At 32.6% G+C, this 17,321-nt stretch overlaps 2 protein-coding genes across 3 annotated transcripts; one reads left to right on the top strand and one right to left on the bottom strand.

Moving 5' to 3' along the window:
* Positions 1-5,713: 5,713 nt before the first annotated feature.
* IDH1 (NADP-dependent isocitrate dehydrogenase) lies at positions 5,714-11,359 on the top strand. 2 transcript variants are annotated; one of them, NM_001249274.2, is made up of 15 exons: positions 5,718-6,062; positions 6,476-6,519; positions 6,608-6,717; positions 7,707-7,744; positions 7,876-7,953; positions 8,043-8,096; positions 8,187-8,288; positions 8,474-8,565; positions 8,666-8,769; positions 8,893-8,961; positions 9,043-9,158; positions 9,279-9,313; positions 9,433-9,575; positions 10,605-10,727; positions 10,827-11,359. In NM_001249274.2, exons 1-15 carry the CDS (start codon positions 6,014-6,016, stop codon positions 10,918-10,920), a joined length of 1,251 nt encoding a protein of 416 aa, NP_001236203.2. In that variant the 5' UTR covers positions 5,718-6,013; the 3' UTR covers positions 10,921-11,359. The 2 variants fall into 2 exon arrangements, with proteins under 2 accessions (XP_014633867.1, NP_001236203.2); XM_014778381.3 differs by lacking the exons at positions 7,876-7,953; positions 8,043-8,096 and having other exon boundaries at positions 5,714-6,062; positions 10,827-11,256.
* A 127-nt stretch (positions 11,360-11,486) lies between these two features.
* Positions 11,487-14,807, bottom strand: LOC100784301 (serine/threonine-protein kinase RHS3). Its single transcript, XM_003532845.4, has 2 exons — positions 13,937-14,807; positions 11,487-12,630 (listed from the first exon to the last, which is right to left on the bottom strand). Exons 1-2 carry the CDS (start codon positions 14,770-14,772, stop codon positions 11,751-11,753), a joined length of 1,716 nt encoding a protein of 571 aa, XP_003532893.4. The 5' UTR covers positions 14,773-14,807; the 3' UTR covers positions 11,487-11,750.
* Positions 14,808-17,321: the final 2,514 nt, after the last annotated feature.

Below are 17,321 nucleotides of genomic sequence, written 5' to 3'. Positions count from 1 at the left end.
CTTTTTATAAAATAATAAAATAAAGAAAAATAAAGTAAGGAATAAGCCGAGAGTATCCCAGCTATAAATAGATATATTGGGTTAATTTTTACATTTACGATATATCTCTACACTCTCTCTTCCTCTCAAATCCATTTTCCCTCCTCTTTCACCCAAAACCTTTTTTTTTTTTTGCTTATATCCAAATATGTTCTAATAAAACTACAATCCTAATCTCCTTAACCGTTGGATCGTCATGAAATTTTAACACTAGGTTTAGAACTAATTTTTTCATATTATAACCGTCCGGATTTTCAAAATAATGACAGTGGTGAGAGAAATATTCCTCGCACGTAGATCTCATTTTCTTGCATACACCCAAGTTGATCCGAGTAAAATTACGATCTCAGACTCATTAACCATTGGATCATCGTGAAATTTGAACACCATGTTTTAAATTACTTTTTTCACATCTCCATCATTGGAATTTTAAAATAATGTCTATGGAGGGAAAAATGTTCATCGCACACAGACAGTGTAATAAAGACTCTAATCCTTTCTCCTTCTTTCTAACACTTGGAAACCTTAGCAGAGCAACCAGAGAAAAAATTTAGGGAATTTTAGGAAACCACTAGAGATGCCTCTGTTACTGCTGGACTACCCATGTGAGCCCGCTTAGAGGTAAATGATAAGTTTATCATAATTGTGGTTAGAATGAACATGTGTAGGAATTCTTAGAGAATCAAATTGAGGTTTATTTTGGGATGTTTATTGTATTATAATTCTTCCTGTATGATCATATTTTGTTTGTGTTTTGGATAAGACTTACTAGATTAGCGTGATAAATTGTTATGTTGGGATCATGAAATTGTGTGTAAGTGGTAAATTGAATATATGTTAATTTGTGAGATACACGTAAACATGTGATGATAGATTGTGACATGTTAAATTGTGAACATGAGATATGGTTGTGAATAAATGTGTGGTTAATACTTGATGTGAAAAATACTTGTGTTGTGAGTTGTGAATTTTATAATAATCCGAATAGTGTTTACCTTGAAAAAAGTGTTTATGCGCGATGTGTTAAAATGAAAGTGTAGGGTTCTAAGTTAGGAACCTGAGGTGTTAAATTATAGCGCAACGCGCAAGGTGTTAAAAGGAAAGTGTAGGTCCAAGTTAGAAACCTGAGATGTTAAATTGTAGTGCAATGTGTTAAAACATGCTTGAAAACAAGTGAGATCATGGGTATTATATAATTCATGAACAATGTCTACATGAAAAAGTTATTTTAGGGGTTATACCTGAATCAGGAAGGTGAAACCTTAACGGATTCTTTGGAGTCTAAGCCTTGGGGTAAATACACTCGGTTTGAGTGCTCCTTTAAGTATATGTTGATCCCATATGGTTGGAGTATTTTCACAAAACAGAGTGACTTGACATACTCATTGTGTGATGTGTCTTGCTATGTACTTATAGGCGCCTTGGTGTTGTTTTTCACTAACATGTACTACATTACATATAAGATTGAGTCTTGGTGTATTTGTTGCATAACGCTTGTGTAATGATCACTGTGACTTGCTATGTGATAGTAGGTAATGAATTATGTGAGCGTGAGATGTTGTGTTGTACTTGAGATTTCTTGTTCTAAACACGTGATTTATGTGAAGGTGTGAAATGTAATTTTTTGATTAAATCCTTGAGACAACTGATGTTACACAATGAGTGGTAAAAATATGTGAATTATGCTAAGTTGAGCTTGTTATACTATATGATATGCATATCTACATGTTGTCCCACTCCCCGTGTGTTGTTTGTGTTTGGATTTCATGATGATCTAGAACCTTGTGTTCGTGGGAGCATATGACTAGGTGGATTGCTTCAAGGAATCTTATGTTGGAGGATGTCAGGACACAATTTTCTGATAGGATGTGACATTGGGGCATGAATTTCTATTTTAATTGTATGATGTTCTAAACATGTTACTTTATGTTATTTTGTTGCTTAACTTGTTTTATTTTGTAAAAAATGGATGACCTTGTTTAGGGCCAGAGATATTTTCATATCCTTATTTGATAAGTTTTTAATTTGGTAACTGAAGCAAATGTGAACCTTTTACCCAGGTGAGCTCCTTTATGTTTATTGAATAAAATTATTTTAATTAATTATGTATTTTCATATATGATATTATATAAATATGTATGCCAGGGTAGAGGGTGTCACAAGGGATATTTGCATTGTTTCCAAATCTCACGATAGGTTTTACTATTTCATCTAAAGAAGAAAACAACTCCTTTTTCCCACACATACGATTACTACACCCAATATCCAAATACCAAACATTTTTATTTTCAAAACAAGTACTACTAGCTAAAAATAAACTTTGTGGGGTAGAAGAATTATCACCAACATTTTGGCTTTTTGCAATGTTTGTTTGTTGTTTAAATCTACAATTTGCAGCTTTATGCCTGAACTTTCCAAAATATAAGTAGTTAAAATTTGCCCAACCTTGGTAGTTGTTACCTCGACCTCTTCCTCAATTAGTCGCACCAAAAGTATTTTCACCTTTTCCTTGGTTGGATGGTTCAAAATTACTATCTCTTCCTTGATTAAAATTTCCTCGACCTCTACCTTTAGAATTTCCTCATCCTCAACTGTTGAAATTATCACGAGCTCTATTTTTGGAACTCTGACTGGTTTCCACAACATTGTTGAGATTCACCTGACTTATTTCGTGCTTCTTTATTTACTTTTTCTGTCTTTTCCAAGATTTTGCTCACGTGGCTTTTAATGCTTCCTTGCAACTTTGCTACTGTCATGGGACTCAATTATTGTAGTCACCACACTTCATCGGTATCATCCGTAAAATTTTTTCTACCACCTTATTATCAGGGATGCCTTCTCCGTACATCATCATCTTGTTGACGATACCTGTAATACATGAAAAATATTGTTCCACGGATTCAGAACAAGACATTTCGTACCTTTCGTATTCCTTTCGCAGAGATTGCAACTTTGATTTTTGAGCCTTCTCCACACCTTTGTAAGACAACTTCAAAATATCCCATGCCTTTTTAGCAATTTTGGCATTTACGATTTTGCCAAAAAATGGAATAGTCAACTCCTTATTGAATATGTGACAACATAACCGATCTCTCCTCCTAGCGGTATCATCTGCTCTTTCCGCTAATCCCATCTCAACAAAACTCCAAATATTATGAGCTCTTAGATGTGTGTAGCCATCAAAGTTTCCCAATAATAAAAATCTAGTTTCCCATCTAGTTTGGGAGAAGGCCATACAATATTGTAATTGGTACCCATCTCTCTCTCTCAAGTGTATCAACTCTATTTTTTTTTACATAGTGAGAACACTCTCATTCCTCATGCACTCAATTTTTTTTTACTCACACTACCACTCAAATCCTTTGACTCTGATACCAATTGTTGACATTGTAATAAAAATACACACTCATGTACATAGGAGAAGAGTTTCTCACTCTAATCTCTCTCATATTCATTCACTCTATACAGAGTCAGTCTTTTATAGGCAAAACAAAACAATAAAATAAGAAATACTTAATGGTTAAGTAACAACTCCTATTAGCTCAAGAAATATTTTGGGCGATTCAATTAGGCGATGAAGGAAATTTCCAACATCTACAATATTCTTGAATCTATTTAAAGTAAATTGTTTTAATGATTATTAACTAAGATTAACTGGCGGTGTAATACTTGTAATGTTTGAATTCAACCTTTCGAATTTCTCCAAACTTCTAGTAAAGCAGTGAATGTTTTTTAGCTTGATATAATTAAGCGACATAGAAGTTAATATTTTAATGATGATAAATCACTATGAAACAAAATTATAAGTAATTGAACTTAGTCACTAATACTTTTTTTTAGTGTTTTTTGTTATAAGACAAAATAAATTCAGAAGTATTATATAGGTGTGAAGTATAGGCCTACAATCAAAGTTCTTTATGATAGATTTTGCAATTAGAAACATAACTACCAGAAGGAAAGCTCAATAGAGGAAAGATAATTGTATTTTTTTGGGTCAAAGTACAAATATTGAAAGTTGTGTATGATCAAATACATGATGCTGGGATAACTTAAGTCAAGGGATAGATATAAGAAGTTACACATGACTTAAGAATTATCAGAAGTTGTACGATAAGGATGTTCGTTACCAATCCAAAAACACACACTAATCAAGACATGCATCAATGCTTTGACAACACTAATTCTGAATCTATGAGTTCCATCATTATCTTTGATGATTTTAAATCAATGGAACTCAATGAGACAATTTTCATGGTAAAAGAATAAGCAACCAAGTATAATGAAGGTTGTGTCACATTGCATTATAGTAGCAAAGCATCTATAGAAACCCTGATGCATTAATCATCTTTAGATAACTTCCTATGATTCAGAAAAAAAAATCATTTATAGTAATTTATCCTCCTCCTTCTAAGAGGAATTCTTTTTATTATAGTAGCTACTTACTACTTCATTAAATGGGTTGAAGCGCAATATGTGATGAAGAAATATGTTGTTTTGTTTGTCCAGTACTAAATCAGGTACAAATTCAATATTTTTGAATAAAAATATTTAAATATTTATAAATATTATTAAATTATTTAAAAAACTAAAAATAGTTAGCAAATTTATTCTAACTAAAAATACTTATATGCATAAAAATGAGTTTTAATAATAATATCCATGACCTGTTTTTTAAATTTAACTAATCAAAATTATTTTTTAAAGTAAAATTTGTATTTATTCATTCATTTTTTAAATATTATCGATAGTCATTACTTTCACGTGTGAAATGGATTGGTGTACTGTACGGTGACCATTTCCTAATTTTTTTGCGGCGTGTAGTGAATCAGGATGTTAAACAGTAGTTTAAAGTAGGATATTAAAAAACAAAAACCAAATTATTTATAAACCGTTCAATAAATAAATAAAAACTGAAGATCACTTAAACCGAAAATCACTACAATAAAAATTCTAAGAAATCACGTATATTTTGTGATTTAGTTTGATTTTCGTATATATCCAATCAAATCCAACAAATCATATATTATAATTATATTAATTTTTATTATAATAATTAATAATAAGTGTTAAATACTTTATTAATTTTCTTCTGTTTTATAATTAAAATATATATTTTACTTTTATATTTTAATTTTTTATTAATATTGTTAAAAAATAATGTTAAATATCATGTGAGGTACAAATTAATGATAAAAAGTGATCCCTAATTCTTTATTATATTAAAAAAAATCGTAATATTATTTTATATTAATATTAAATAAAAATAATAATTTTAAAATAATATGTTAAACAAAATATAATGAAAAATAAAATTTATTTTTAAAATAATATATCATGTATGTAAGTTTAGTCCATAGATTAGAGTATGATAATAAATTTAAAAAAACAAAAAGAATCAAACTGAATTAAATAATATTGTATTAGTTTGGTTTGATTTAAATTTGGTGTTATATTTGAATGGAACTAAATTAAATCAAATTGTATTTTATTTTTATCTTATGTTGGGTGATATTTTTATCTAAAAATTGAACCAAATCAGTTGTCAGCATCCTTAATTTAAAGACATTAATTATAAAATAAAGGTGTAAAATATTTATTAAATTAATATGGTAATAATGTAAATCCTTAATTAACATTATTGACACAATAAAACTTTGATGAAAAAAGGAAGAGGATGAAGTGGTGGAAAGAACAAACGTCCATAATGTGTTGTCTAGCATTATTGATCGTTTGTGTGGGTGTGTCTGTTTTCGTTGTTTCCCACTTTCCAAATCACATCCAACGTGAATCCGTCATTCAACTTGATTGAAGTACACACTAACCTTACTGAGTGTGTTCATTGGGAACTGGTTCATTCCACACATTTTATTTAAGCCAAAAAAACCCACAATTTCTCTTAGTGTGTGCTTTTTTGTTGAAATTGTTGTTTCTTCCTCTGAGTTCCAACTTTCACCTCAGCCAAATACACAACAAAATGGGGTTTCAGAAGATAAGGGTGGGCAACCCCATCGTCGAAATGGATGGTATGTTATGTATCTCACTCTGCTCATCTCTTTCATATGTGTTTCTGATCTTTCTACCTCTGGGTTGTAATTAATGCTAATAGTGTGAGAGTGCTTAATTCTCTATCAGTAATGAAAATTTTGTCTGCTTTAATTATTTTGTTCAAGTGGGGTCTCAATTACAATCACCCCTTTTCAAGTTTGAATATGCTTCTAGCGTTTTTGGGACTTGAGTTCATATGGGGGTCTCTTCCTTTCTTAAATTTTGTGTTTTTCCTTGATTCAATCATTATTGAAAATTAAGTTCAATTGGGGGTCTCAGTCTCAGAGCATTTGGCTTTTGAATCATATGATCTTTCGATAGGTGTTTAAAAAGTAATCGACTTTCAGTTTCTTGATCTGAATAATCAGTCTTTCATTGTCTGCGCATGTAGGGGATGAAATGACCCGAGTGATTTGGAAACTGATAAAAGATAAGGTAGTTTTATCTTCTGTAGTTATCTTCTTGAATCAGGGAAGGCTATGCTGCAACTTTTTGTATTTTATCCCCTTTTTTTGTATTGCAGCTTATTTTCCCTTATTTGGAGCTGGATATTAAGTATTTTGACCTTGGCCTTCCTCATCGCGATGCCACTAATGATAGAGTTACTATTGAAAGCGCTGAAGCTACACTCAAGTATGTGCTCTAATTTTTGTCTTGGAGGCTTCTTTGCACATCTTCACTCTTGAGATTATGTATCATTTTATTGTTGCTATCAGTTTAGCTTGATTTTTGTATCAGTTTAACATCTTCACATCTTCGCTCAAGAATTAGCTGTTTTTTCCCCATGATTATTGTTAAGATAAAAATTACAATTCTGTTAAAAGGAAAATCCACCCCTATCTTCTTTATTTCCTGTCCCAAAATAGGATTCAATGTAAAGTCATGACTCTTCACTCATTTGGATTTTGATAAGACAATTCGTTTATCTAGATAATTTAGATAAATCTTTTCTTAGTGAAAATTATGATTAAATTCTGAACAGTGTATAAATGTGTTGCTCAATTGATTGATTTTTTTTTTCACTCTCTTAACAGAGGATAACTGAACTCAGGCTTCTGTGCCACAAATCTGTTGGTTCTACAGTAGATGAATCATTCCTCTAAGTTTGAGATTGAGTCTCACCTGTAGTCCTTTGAATTCCTGATATAGTCATGTCCCCAAGATAAGTCCATTGGGGAGGTGTCCTGTTATACAATTCTTAAAATTGGTGCTGTCTGCTGTGGGGTTCCTCTAGATCCATGTGATGGTAGAAAAGGGTGCAATGTTCTGTCCCAGTAGTAGTGGTGTAGCCTAACTGACTTTATACTAAATAAGAAAAGTATAATTTAAATGGTGATGAAGACTAAATATTTAATATGCTCGATACTGTAAATACAATACTGAATATTGAATGGTTAGAAGAAGCTAGGTTTGAAGAAAAAAGAGAATGTTTATAGTCTGGCAAGAGGATTATGGTTTCTGAGTGTATTTGGTTTTGGTTGATATATTATCAACTTAAATAAACCAAACTAATTCTGTAGAATAGAGTAGCTTTCCTTTTTGTTATTCATTAATTATTAGAGAAACTTGTCTTACACATTCAGGCCTCCTAATGTTTTCATGGATTTTTTTTTTCATTGCAGGTATAATGTAGCTATCAAATGTGCTACTATAACTCCAGGTATTCACAATTGTTCTAATCTCAAATGATGCATGCTTTTCCATGTCATGTTAATTGTTAACTTAAGGTTGTGTACTTAGTTGACATGCATTAGAAATAAAATTCGCATGCAACGGTTTTCTTTTTCATAGATGAAGCTCGTGTCAAGGAGTTTAACTTAAAACAAATGTGGAGAAGTCCAAATGGGACGATCCGAAACATTTTAAATGGTAACTAAATTTTCTAATGGTTTTTGTATTCCTGCTTCGTGTTCTGAATTTTAGCTGATATTCAGGGTTTCAATCTCTATGTCTTACAGGTACAGTTTTTAGAGAGCCAATTATCTGTAAGAACATTCCTCGTCTTGTTTCAGGTACATAATAGCTAGAACTTATTTGATATTTGAAAATTTTAATTTTACTTTAAGATATTGAGTGTTAGTTACTATCTGTCTATTGTTTAGGATGGACAAAGCCAATATGCATTGGAAGACATGCTTTTGGAGACCAATATCGGGCAACTGATACAGTTATAAAAGGCCCAGGAAAGCTAAAATTGGTTTTTGGTAAACTCACTATCCATTCAACTGTTTCTCATGACTCAAGTAGTTTAAGAATACAACCCTGATGAAGTTGCAAAGTTGCTCAATGAAAATTGAGACTTTGATTTCTGTCAGTTCCAAATGGATAAAAAGGTAGGAGATGTCTGTAAAATTAAAGCATCTTATGGTTCTTAGTCGTGCATTTACAGCACCCAGTGGAAATGAAGGCATTAAAGAGCTAGAGGTCTATAACTTTACTGGTGCTGGAGGCATAGCTTTGTCCATGTATAATACTGATGAGGTTTGCATCTGCATGATGTTTTCTTTTATTATTCTTCTCAGAAAGAATTTTTGACTGCCTTGGTGATAATAAGACTATGTTGTATTTGGTATTCAAACAGTCCATTCGAGCTTTTGCTGAGGCTTCAATGAACTTTGCTTACCAGAAGAAATGGCCTCTCTATCTTAGCACTAAAAATACCATTTTAAAGAAATATGATGGAAGGTATGTATATTTATTGCTCATCTTTCTTTGTATTTAATTTCTCTTCAATTCTAAGTGAGATATCATTGTAATTGTAGTTAATCAAATCCTCAAGCACATTTTTAATTCTTTGCTTTTGTGAAGATTCAAGGACATTTTCCAGGAAGTTTTTGACACCCAATGGAATCACAAGTTCAAAGCTGCAGGGATATGGTCGGTAGAAATAGAATGGCTTGTCACTTTAAGCAAACCTGTATCACAAGTAGATTGCTAATTCATTTTCTGGATTCTTAGGTATGAACACCGTCTTATAGATGATATGGTTGCTTATGCTCTCAAAAGTGATGGAGGTTATGTATGGGCCTGCAAGAATTATGATGGTGATGTGCAGAGTGATTTCTTAGCTCAAGGTGGATATCCCATATGCTCACAACTTTCACTTAGCTTTTAGTTATTGACTGTTTTGCTGCTTCTGTTGATGGATGGGCCACAGTTTCTAGAAACTCATAATAATAGTTTCTGTTGAACAGGATTTGGTTCACTTGGCTTGATGACGTCAGTACTGGTATTGCTTTTCTAACCCTTTGTTGTGTTTCTCTTTATAATGCCCTTTATTTGTTTCTCTCTGTTCTTCCTTTGGTCACATCTCTAGCATGGATGTTCAAGAAGCTAAGTTTGATGCAGGTTTGCCCAGATGGGAAAACCATTGAAGCAGAGGCAGCCCATGGCACTGTTACCCGTCATTATCGGGTTCATCAGAAGGGAGGTGAAACCAGCACAAACAGTATTGCTTCAATTTTTGCCTGGTCGCGAGGTCTTGCACATAGGTAAGTATTGCAATTGAAAGCCATATGGTTAAGTTTTCTTTATGTCAGAATCCATACATATACTGAAGGAAGCTTGAGTGGATTAAGGGGCTGTTGTTTGTGTTTTTTTTAAAGGAAAAGTGTTTTTTAATATAAAAGAAAGGTTTAAAAAATTTACGATAATTACACAAGGTTTTTAAAACAAAAGCAAAAATCTAAATAAAGATGTTCTAGTGCTTTTCTCATTAGATAAAAATGGAGCTTCTGCAAAAAAAGCTCTAAAGCAGGACCCATTTGTGCTTTTAAAAATCATGTTTTTTTTTATTATTAAAAACAGGTTTAGAATTTTTTTATAATAATTATAAGTTATTTTTAGAAGAAACAAGTGAAAACCTAAAAGAAGTTATTTTGATGTTTTTCTCATAAGCTAAAAGTAGTTGCTTGTTGAAAGGAAATAAAGCTCTAAAACATATCATATGATCCGTGGTTACTCTTTTTTGGGACTGCATTGAATGCTGAACTCCATTTTGGTCATTGCTGGGTTCTAGTATTGTTTCTTGTGTCTTCACCAATCGCTTCAACATTCGCTTGAGCTTAGATAGGTTGCTGGTCCTTTCCTTCAAAAACCTTATGAATTGTCCATTTTTTCTCCCAAAATTTGGATCTGGGGTTTCTTCAATCTGGTTCCATCCAGCTGGTAGGCTGGACCAATTTGTTAGGAAGCCATATTGGAAAATAGAAGAAAGAAAAGAAATATTGCATTTGTTGATTGCAAAAGAACAGACAGTAGTACAGGTAACTCTCCTCCAAGGGTTTTCCCTTCACAGAGGATTTCTCCTTTCACAAAGAACAAATCTCAATTCTCAAATGATATCAGGGATTGAATGAATCCTTTCCCCTTATAGCCTCCTATTTATTTAACTCATGACCCCCTTAACTAATTAATATCCTAACTGTCTTAACTAACCACCTACTCCTAACACATTAAAAAACTATATCATACAAGTGTGTCTTTGTTAATCTTTTTCAAACACACCCTAATTTTTGCAGGGCAAAATTGGATGGAAATGCTAGATTGTTGGACTTCACAGAGAAACTGGAAGCAGCTTGCATTGGAACAGTTGAATTGGGAAAGATGACAAAGGATCTTGCACTTCTTGTTCATGGACCTAAGTAATTTCTGACTCTGGGATTGTTCTTTCAGAATTCTAGCTATTGCTTTTGCTTTTAATGCATCACAAATTAAAACTTGGTCTTTTTTTTAATGTATAGGGTTTCTAGATCCCAGTATTTGAATACTGAAGAGTTCATTGATGCCGTAGCCGAGGAGCTGCGAACAAGATTATCTTCACAATCGAAGCTGTAATGTTCAAAATGAGTGTGCCCAATAAATGTTCTCCATTTCCTTCATTTTTCCTTTTTCTTTCTTGAAGGAGGGAAATTCTATTGCTTGAGTTAAACATTTTAGAGCAATAAGGTCACCAAAATTCTGATGCATCACTTATTGCATGTTGCTTCCTTCAGCCATAAGAACTCAACATTTGAAGAACTCATACCATGTACCACAAAATCAATACTATCTTTTCATTGTCAAAACAACAGTGCTACTTTGGAAGTCCTTACAACAATATTAAAGACATTGTAAAAAAAAATAGGGAAAAAAAGCATCTTCGAATGAATTTACATGTCTGTTTACAATCTATATTTCTCAGGGATGTCTTCAATTTTCTTTAGGGAAAGAGGAGGTGGAGGCGACAGTTTGTACTGTATATTCTTGTCAAAGAAATATATTTTTTAACAGAATATATGACTTTTACTACTAAAAAAATACTCAAAATCTATGTAAGATCACCAAAACTCTAATGCATCATCACTGATTGCACTTTGCTTGAGCCATCACGGAACTCTACATTTGAAGAACTTATGTCATGCACCACAAACATCTTTTCATTGTCAAAACATATTCTGAACACTGAGTTTTGCAAACAGTGCTACTTTGGAAGTCCTTACAACCAGTATTAAAGACATTGTCAAAAAAACATAGGGAAAAAAGAATGTTTTTGAACGAATTTACATGCTTGTTTACAATGTATATTTCTCAGATGTCTTCAATTTTCTTTTGGGGGGAAGAGGTGACACTTTGTACAATATATTCTTGTCAAAGAAATATATTTTTTATCCATAGGACTTTTACTGCTAAAAATACTCAAATTCTATGTAAGAATCAGTAGCACTGTTGCTGTGTTTATCATTAGCAATATCTGCCATCTTCTTGTCTGGTGGGGGTGCTGTGTCTTTGCTAGCATACTTTGAGAAATCTATAACCTCTGGTATGTGGGGAGGGGTGGCACTTCTAACCAGAGCCCAGTTCATGCCCTCAAAAAATGGATGTTGTTTTATCTCTGTAGCTCCTCTCTTGTATGCAATTCTCTTCTGAGGCTCTTTCACCAACAACCCTCTAATAAGGTCACGAGCCACGGCACTGACTTGGGGAGTTTCTGGGAATCTAAGTGGTTGTCCAACAACATTGAAAAGTGTGGCTTTATATCCTGAACCCTTGAAAGGGGTTGTTCCATGCAACAACTCATACAAGAAGATCCCAAAAGTCCACCAGTCTACTGCACTACCATGACCCTCTCCTTTGATAATCTCAGGAGCAAGGTACTCATGTGTCCCTACAAATGACATCGAACGCACATTGGTGGGTTCTGCCATCAGCTCAGGAAGGCGTCCTCCGCCAACCAGTATGCCAAAATCTGACTTTGCCTTGCGGTTCTTCTTCGAAGGCAAAATGCGTGGGAAAAAACTTGATACCTGAGTAGTGCTTTGCACTGCTTGGTCATCGGTTAATATGCTGCCAACATCGTTGTTGCTGCCACTACTACTGTTGCTTGCATGGGCAGAAGAAGACTTGACTAGTGTAGGGTTGACGGAGCAGCGAAGGGATAAATCAAAATCTGAGAGCATGATGTGCCCTTCGTCTCTGACTAGAAGATTCTCTGGCTTTAAGTCTCTGTATACAATGCCAAGCATGTGCAAGTATTCCAGAGCTAACAAAACCTCTGAAGCATAAAATCTATAACAAGATATTTGAGCACATGAGTTCTTAAATTGGTCTACAAACTAGAATTGGCAAGGTGAAATCAAATGGTTAAGAGAAATTATGAAAGTGGCATGGGGTAATATAACTCATTGTTAATATGAAAAAGATTTAAATAGGCAAATGCTAATGAGTGTCCATCTGTGATTAAGAAACAAAAGTAGAAAGTGTTTAAAAAAAGATTGTTTACTGTATCAAAATCACAATATATTTATTACTTACTATTTAAGTAATTAAAAACATTTAATTGCGTGTATTTAATTGTTTGGAAGTAAATATTTTTTTTGCTTTCATTTTTAACATATTTTAATCAGAGATAAAAAAAATGTTTTTTAACAATTTTTCCTATTCACTAATCACAATTATCAAAATAACTATTATCCTTATAAATTAAAGTATCTAATACCAATTTTAACTTATAACCCATACTAATATTTTATGCATATAAAATCGTGTCATTTGTGAACAATGAATAATAATATTTTTAAATTGAAATATTATAAATTTAATACTTCAAAATAATCAAGTGAATCTATTTAACTAACGTATATATTCATCCATGGAGTGATTACTCAAATAATCATTAATAAATTTCTTAAAATTAATTAATTCACTTAATCAAGTACACTCAAACAAATCAATATTTTCTATTTTATAATCTATTTGATTTATTTATATTTAAAACTATGTAGAAAAAATAGTGTTAAATGAGTATTATGTTCATGCATATTTTAACTTTTATCTATTGAAGACCGATATTTAATGAAATAATATTTTTTACTTTACTAAAAATTACTGTATTTCTTATTAATATTTTGTTTAAAAAAATTCAAAAAACATAATAGTATTAAAAATATTTTATAAAAATGAAATATAAAAGGTCAACAGAAAAATGTTCCATGAGACTCTTTTAGAGAAAGAACTCTTAGTATTGTAATACAAATTTAATTAAAATATATTTACTGTATAAAAGTTTTAATAATAAATTGTTATATACAATAAAGAGTGAGTTTGTTTAAACTTATTTTTTTAATAAAATAAATATATATTTTTATTTTTCTGATATGTCTATCTAAATTATTTTCACTTAAAATAAACAATTATTTTAATCTCCTGTCTGTTTCTTAAAAAAATGCCTTTTAAAAAGTGTTTATTTTAAAATTACTTGTGAGTTTAACCCAAATTAATAACTTTATTCTTATTTAACAGTGTAAAATTTACATCGGTCACAATGTCTCAAAATTAAATTTAGAATATAGATGAGGTTGTAGTTTGTACTAACCTTGCAGCTTCTTCAGTGAAACACTTATTAGGTTGCTTCTGTCTAAGAGAATGAAGATCACCCCCACTACAGAATTCCATGACCAAACAATAGAACTTACGAGTTTCAAAATAAGAATACAAAGTTGGGAGGAAGGGGTGATCAAGGAGTCCAAGAATCTCCCTTTCTGTCTGTGCCCTCAGAAGCTTATTTCTGCTTATAAGAGCTGCCTTGTCCATAACTTTCATAGCAAAGTAGGTCCTTGTTCCCTTAAGTTCCACAAGGTACACACTTCCAATGTCTCCATAACCGATTCGCTTGAGAAGCCTGAAATGGCTGAGATTGAGAGGGCCAACCCTTGAAATCATGTTAATAGCTTCCCACCTCACATCACCACCAGTGTGTGGCCTAATGGGTGCACTTGTGCTCTCTAAGCTGTCACTGCGAGAACTAGCACCACTTCCTTGACCTTGAAGATTATTCGTACTACTAGTCTTTGTTTGAGGGGTAGACACAGACATTGCCTTTGCATGAGGAGGATGATCAGAATTTGAATTAGGCTTATTTGTGCTTGGACTTTGATGTTGTTGAGGGTTGAAATCAGATATGTTCCTGCTTGGTGGAATTAACTTCTGGGGTCTGGATTTACCTTCCAATTTTGCTTGATCAGTTTTGGAAGCCTGGTCCACATGTCCAGTTTCATTTCCTGAGTTGTGGACATTTGTTGTTGTTGTTGTTGTGCTGGTGTCTTTTGGTTCTTGGTTCACATTCTTGGGATGAGTTGGTGAGTTGTTTCCTGAATTTGAACAGCTACTATGAGCACTAGGGTGTGCCCCTTCTGACAACTTGTGCTCCATCTTTGTCTATGGATGAAACATAAGTGTTGGTCAATTCTCACAGTCATGAATCATTTTGTCATGTTTTATTTTTCCTCCAGAAACAATGGATGCATTCAAGGTTTTAAATTGCGGCCGCATTCATGGTTTCATTGGGTTTTTTGATATTGCGGGAATTTTCTGACAAATGTGACCACAATTGTGGTAATGCTACAGTTGCAGACAATCCAAAAATCTTAATGTTGTGGTCAAATTTGCGGTTACGGACCACTTTTTAAAACCTTGTATGCATTATGGTTGCTTTTGCTTGGCAATTATGAGGATGTGTAGAAATGATAGCCATGACCATGATGAAACTCTTACCTCACGTAAATCAGGCATCTTGACAGGATTTGATGTCATCAACAGGCAACACAAAAACACCCCTCAAGAGGAATTCCTGCCAAAGAAAAATGAAAACACATGAAAATGAGTTATATATATGGAGGTGCAACATGGACTACAGAGACAAATCCACATGACATATAAAGATTCAAACAAAATTACATTTAATATAAGAAGCTAGTTGTTGGTCTTTCCATAATATAACAAACCAAAAGTACTCGGTTCTTGTTTAGTGCCTTTAATGCGAAGCAATGTAACCACAAATGATTAAGTTCTATTTGTGAGCGAATATGTATAAGTTAATAGGGGGAAAAGGACATTATTGTTGAGGATGCACGATGCCATGATATGAACGTCAAGAGCATAAAGAACCAAAAACTAAATTCATGGTATCCACGTAATGGAATGTGATGCAGACCAAAAGACAAGGTCAAAGTCAGAATGCAAGAAAAATGATATTTTTAATGATTAGAAACCAAATTGGCAAATCGGCATCATTATTAATACAAATCACAATGGCACATGAACAACCCTTTATGGTATACATATTGAAGATTGATTTGACATTAAAAAAGAGACAAAATTACCCATCAGAAAAGAGATTGATTTCAGGTTATCTAAGAGGTATAACAACAATGTTTCAGATGCATTGACAAATGCATATAACAGCTGCTTTTTTTTTCCCTTTTCAAGAAGAGAGAAAAATGATTGGGAGAAAAGGGGAAGAATAAGGTTGTTGGTTTTAGGCAGGAAATGTCATGATGAGGGTGTTGAAAATGAGCTGGTTCTTGATTGAACCACCACCCATCATCAAAAGCACTAGGATATCTTGAGAGGAAATTGTGGAACAAGAGGAGTAGAAGATAGCAATGTAACCACAATTAGGAAAAAAACCAATGTTTATATATAGCAAAAAGGGCAAATAAAAAACTATAGGAAAATCAATGTGATTTTATTAATTGGCACAGTGGTTCAAACAATAGAATGATGGAAAGAGAGAGAGGAAATGGTCACAGCTATGAAAAAGAATGGATATGCGTCATATTCTCTGTGAAATGGAAATGGCGGTTTAACTGCCACCCTCTCCTCCTTCCCACTCCTACAGTGTCCTTAAATTGACATCAACATTTAGATATGTATGTTGTCACCACCACTGCATATCTCCCACGTAACAATATCATATTTTTCATGCATTTTTTTTTAACCATGATGCTATTTTGGACTGCACTTACCACTATGCCATGTTATATAATATTACATGGGGAAAGTGGTAACTATGGGAAGATAAAAGAAGTTGGGTTGTTGAACAATTATAAAATATTGAATAATTTTAAATTTTATAATATCCAAGTTTAATTCTTAAAGTAAATAATTATTGATTAGACTTTACTTATATTTTAGTTGAATTTCTGATTAGTCGGATCCCCTTCATGTATTAATCTTTATATGTGTTTTGTATGATAAATACTGATTTTTTTTTATGTTTTTAAAATATTAAACATATTCATGTTTCCATCTAATATTATTTTATAAAGTATTAGAAAGATTTGTATTAAGATTTTTAAAAAAATATAACTTTACTCCTTTTACTTTTACTAATATGGTAATCTACATCACAATTATTAACGGTGTATGTAAAGATAAGCTTGTATCCGAGGCTTGCGATTTATACTGTGTAATGGCTGTCAAGGAAATTTCTGCTGATGTTGTCACTTATAATTCTCTAATTTATGGCTTATGCATTGTTGGTAAGCTGAAAGAAGCAACCAGTTTCTTAAATGAAATGGTATTGAAAGCCATCGTTTTCGTGCCTATAATATATTGGTTGATGCATTATGTAAAGAAGGAAAGGTAAAAGAAGCCAAAAATACGTTAGCTTTGATGCTGAAAGCACATTTGAAACCTGATGTTGTAACTTATAATAATGGAAGGCTATTTTTTAATGAAGTGAAGAATGCAAAACAAGTATTCAAAGCTATGGCTCAAAGGGGAGTAACTCCTGATGTTCACTACAGTATCTGATTTAACGGATTTTGTAAGGATAAAAGGGTGGATGAAGCTATTCTCTTTAAGGAAATGCATCAGAAAAATATGGTACTTGACACAGTGACTTATAATTCTCTTGTTGATGGTTTGTGCAAATCTGGGAGAATCCCTTATGTTTGGAATCTTATTGATGAGATGCA

Source organism: Glycine max, chromosome 8, assembly GCF_000004515.6.
Source record: "Glycine max cultivar Williams 82 chromosome 8, Glycine_max_v4.0, whole genome shotgun sequence".
In the NCBI taxonomy this organism is placed as follows: Eukaryota; Viridiplantae; Streptophyta; class Magnoliopsida; order Fabales; family Fabaceae; genus Glycine; species Glycine max.
The sequence above is the reverse complement of the archived record's forward strand: the minus strand, read 5'-3'. Positions and strand labels throughout refer to the sequence as shown.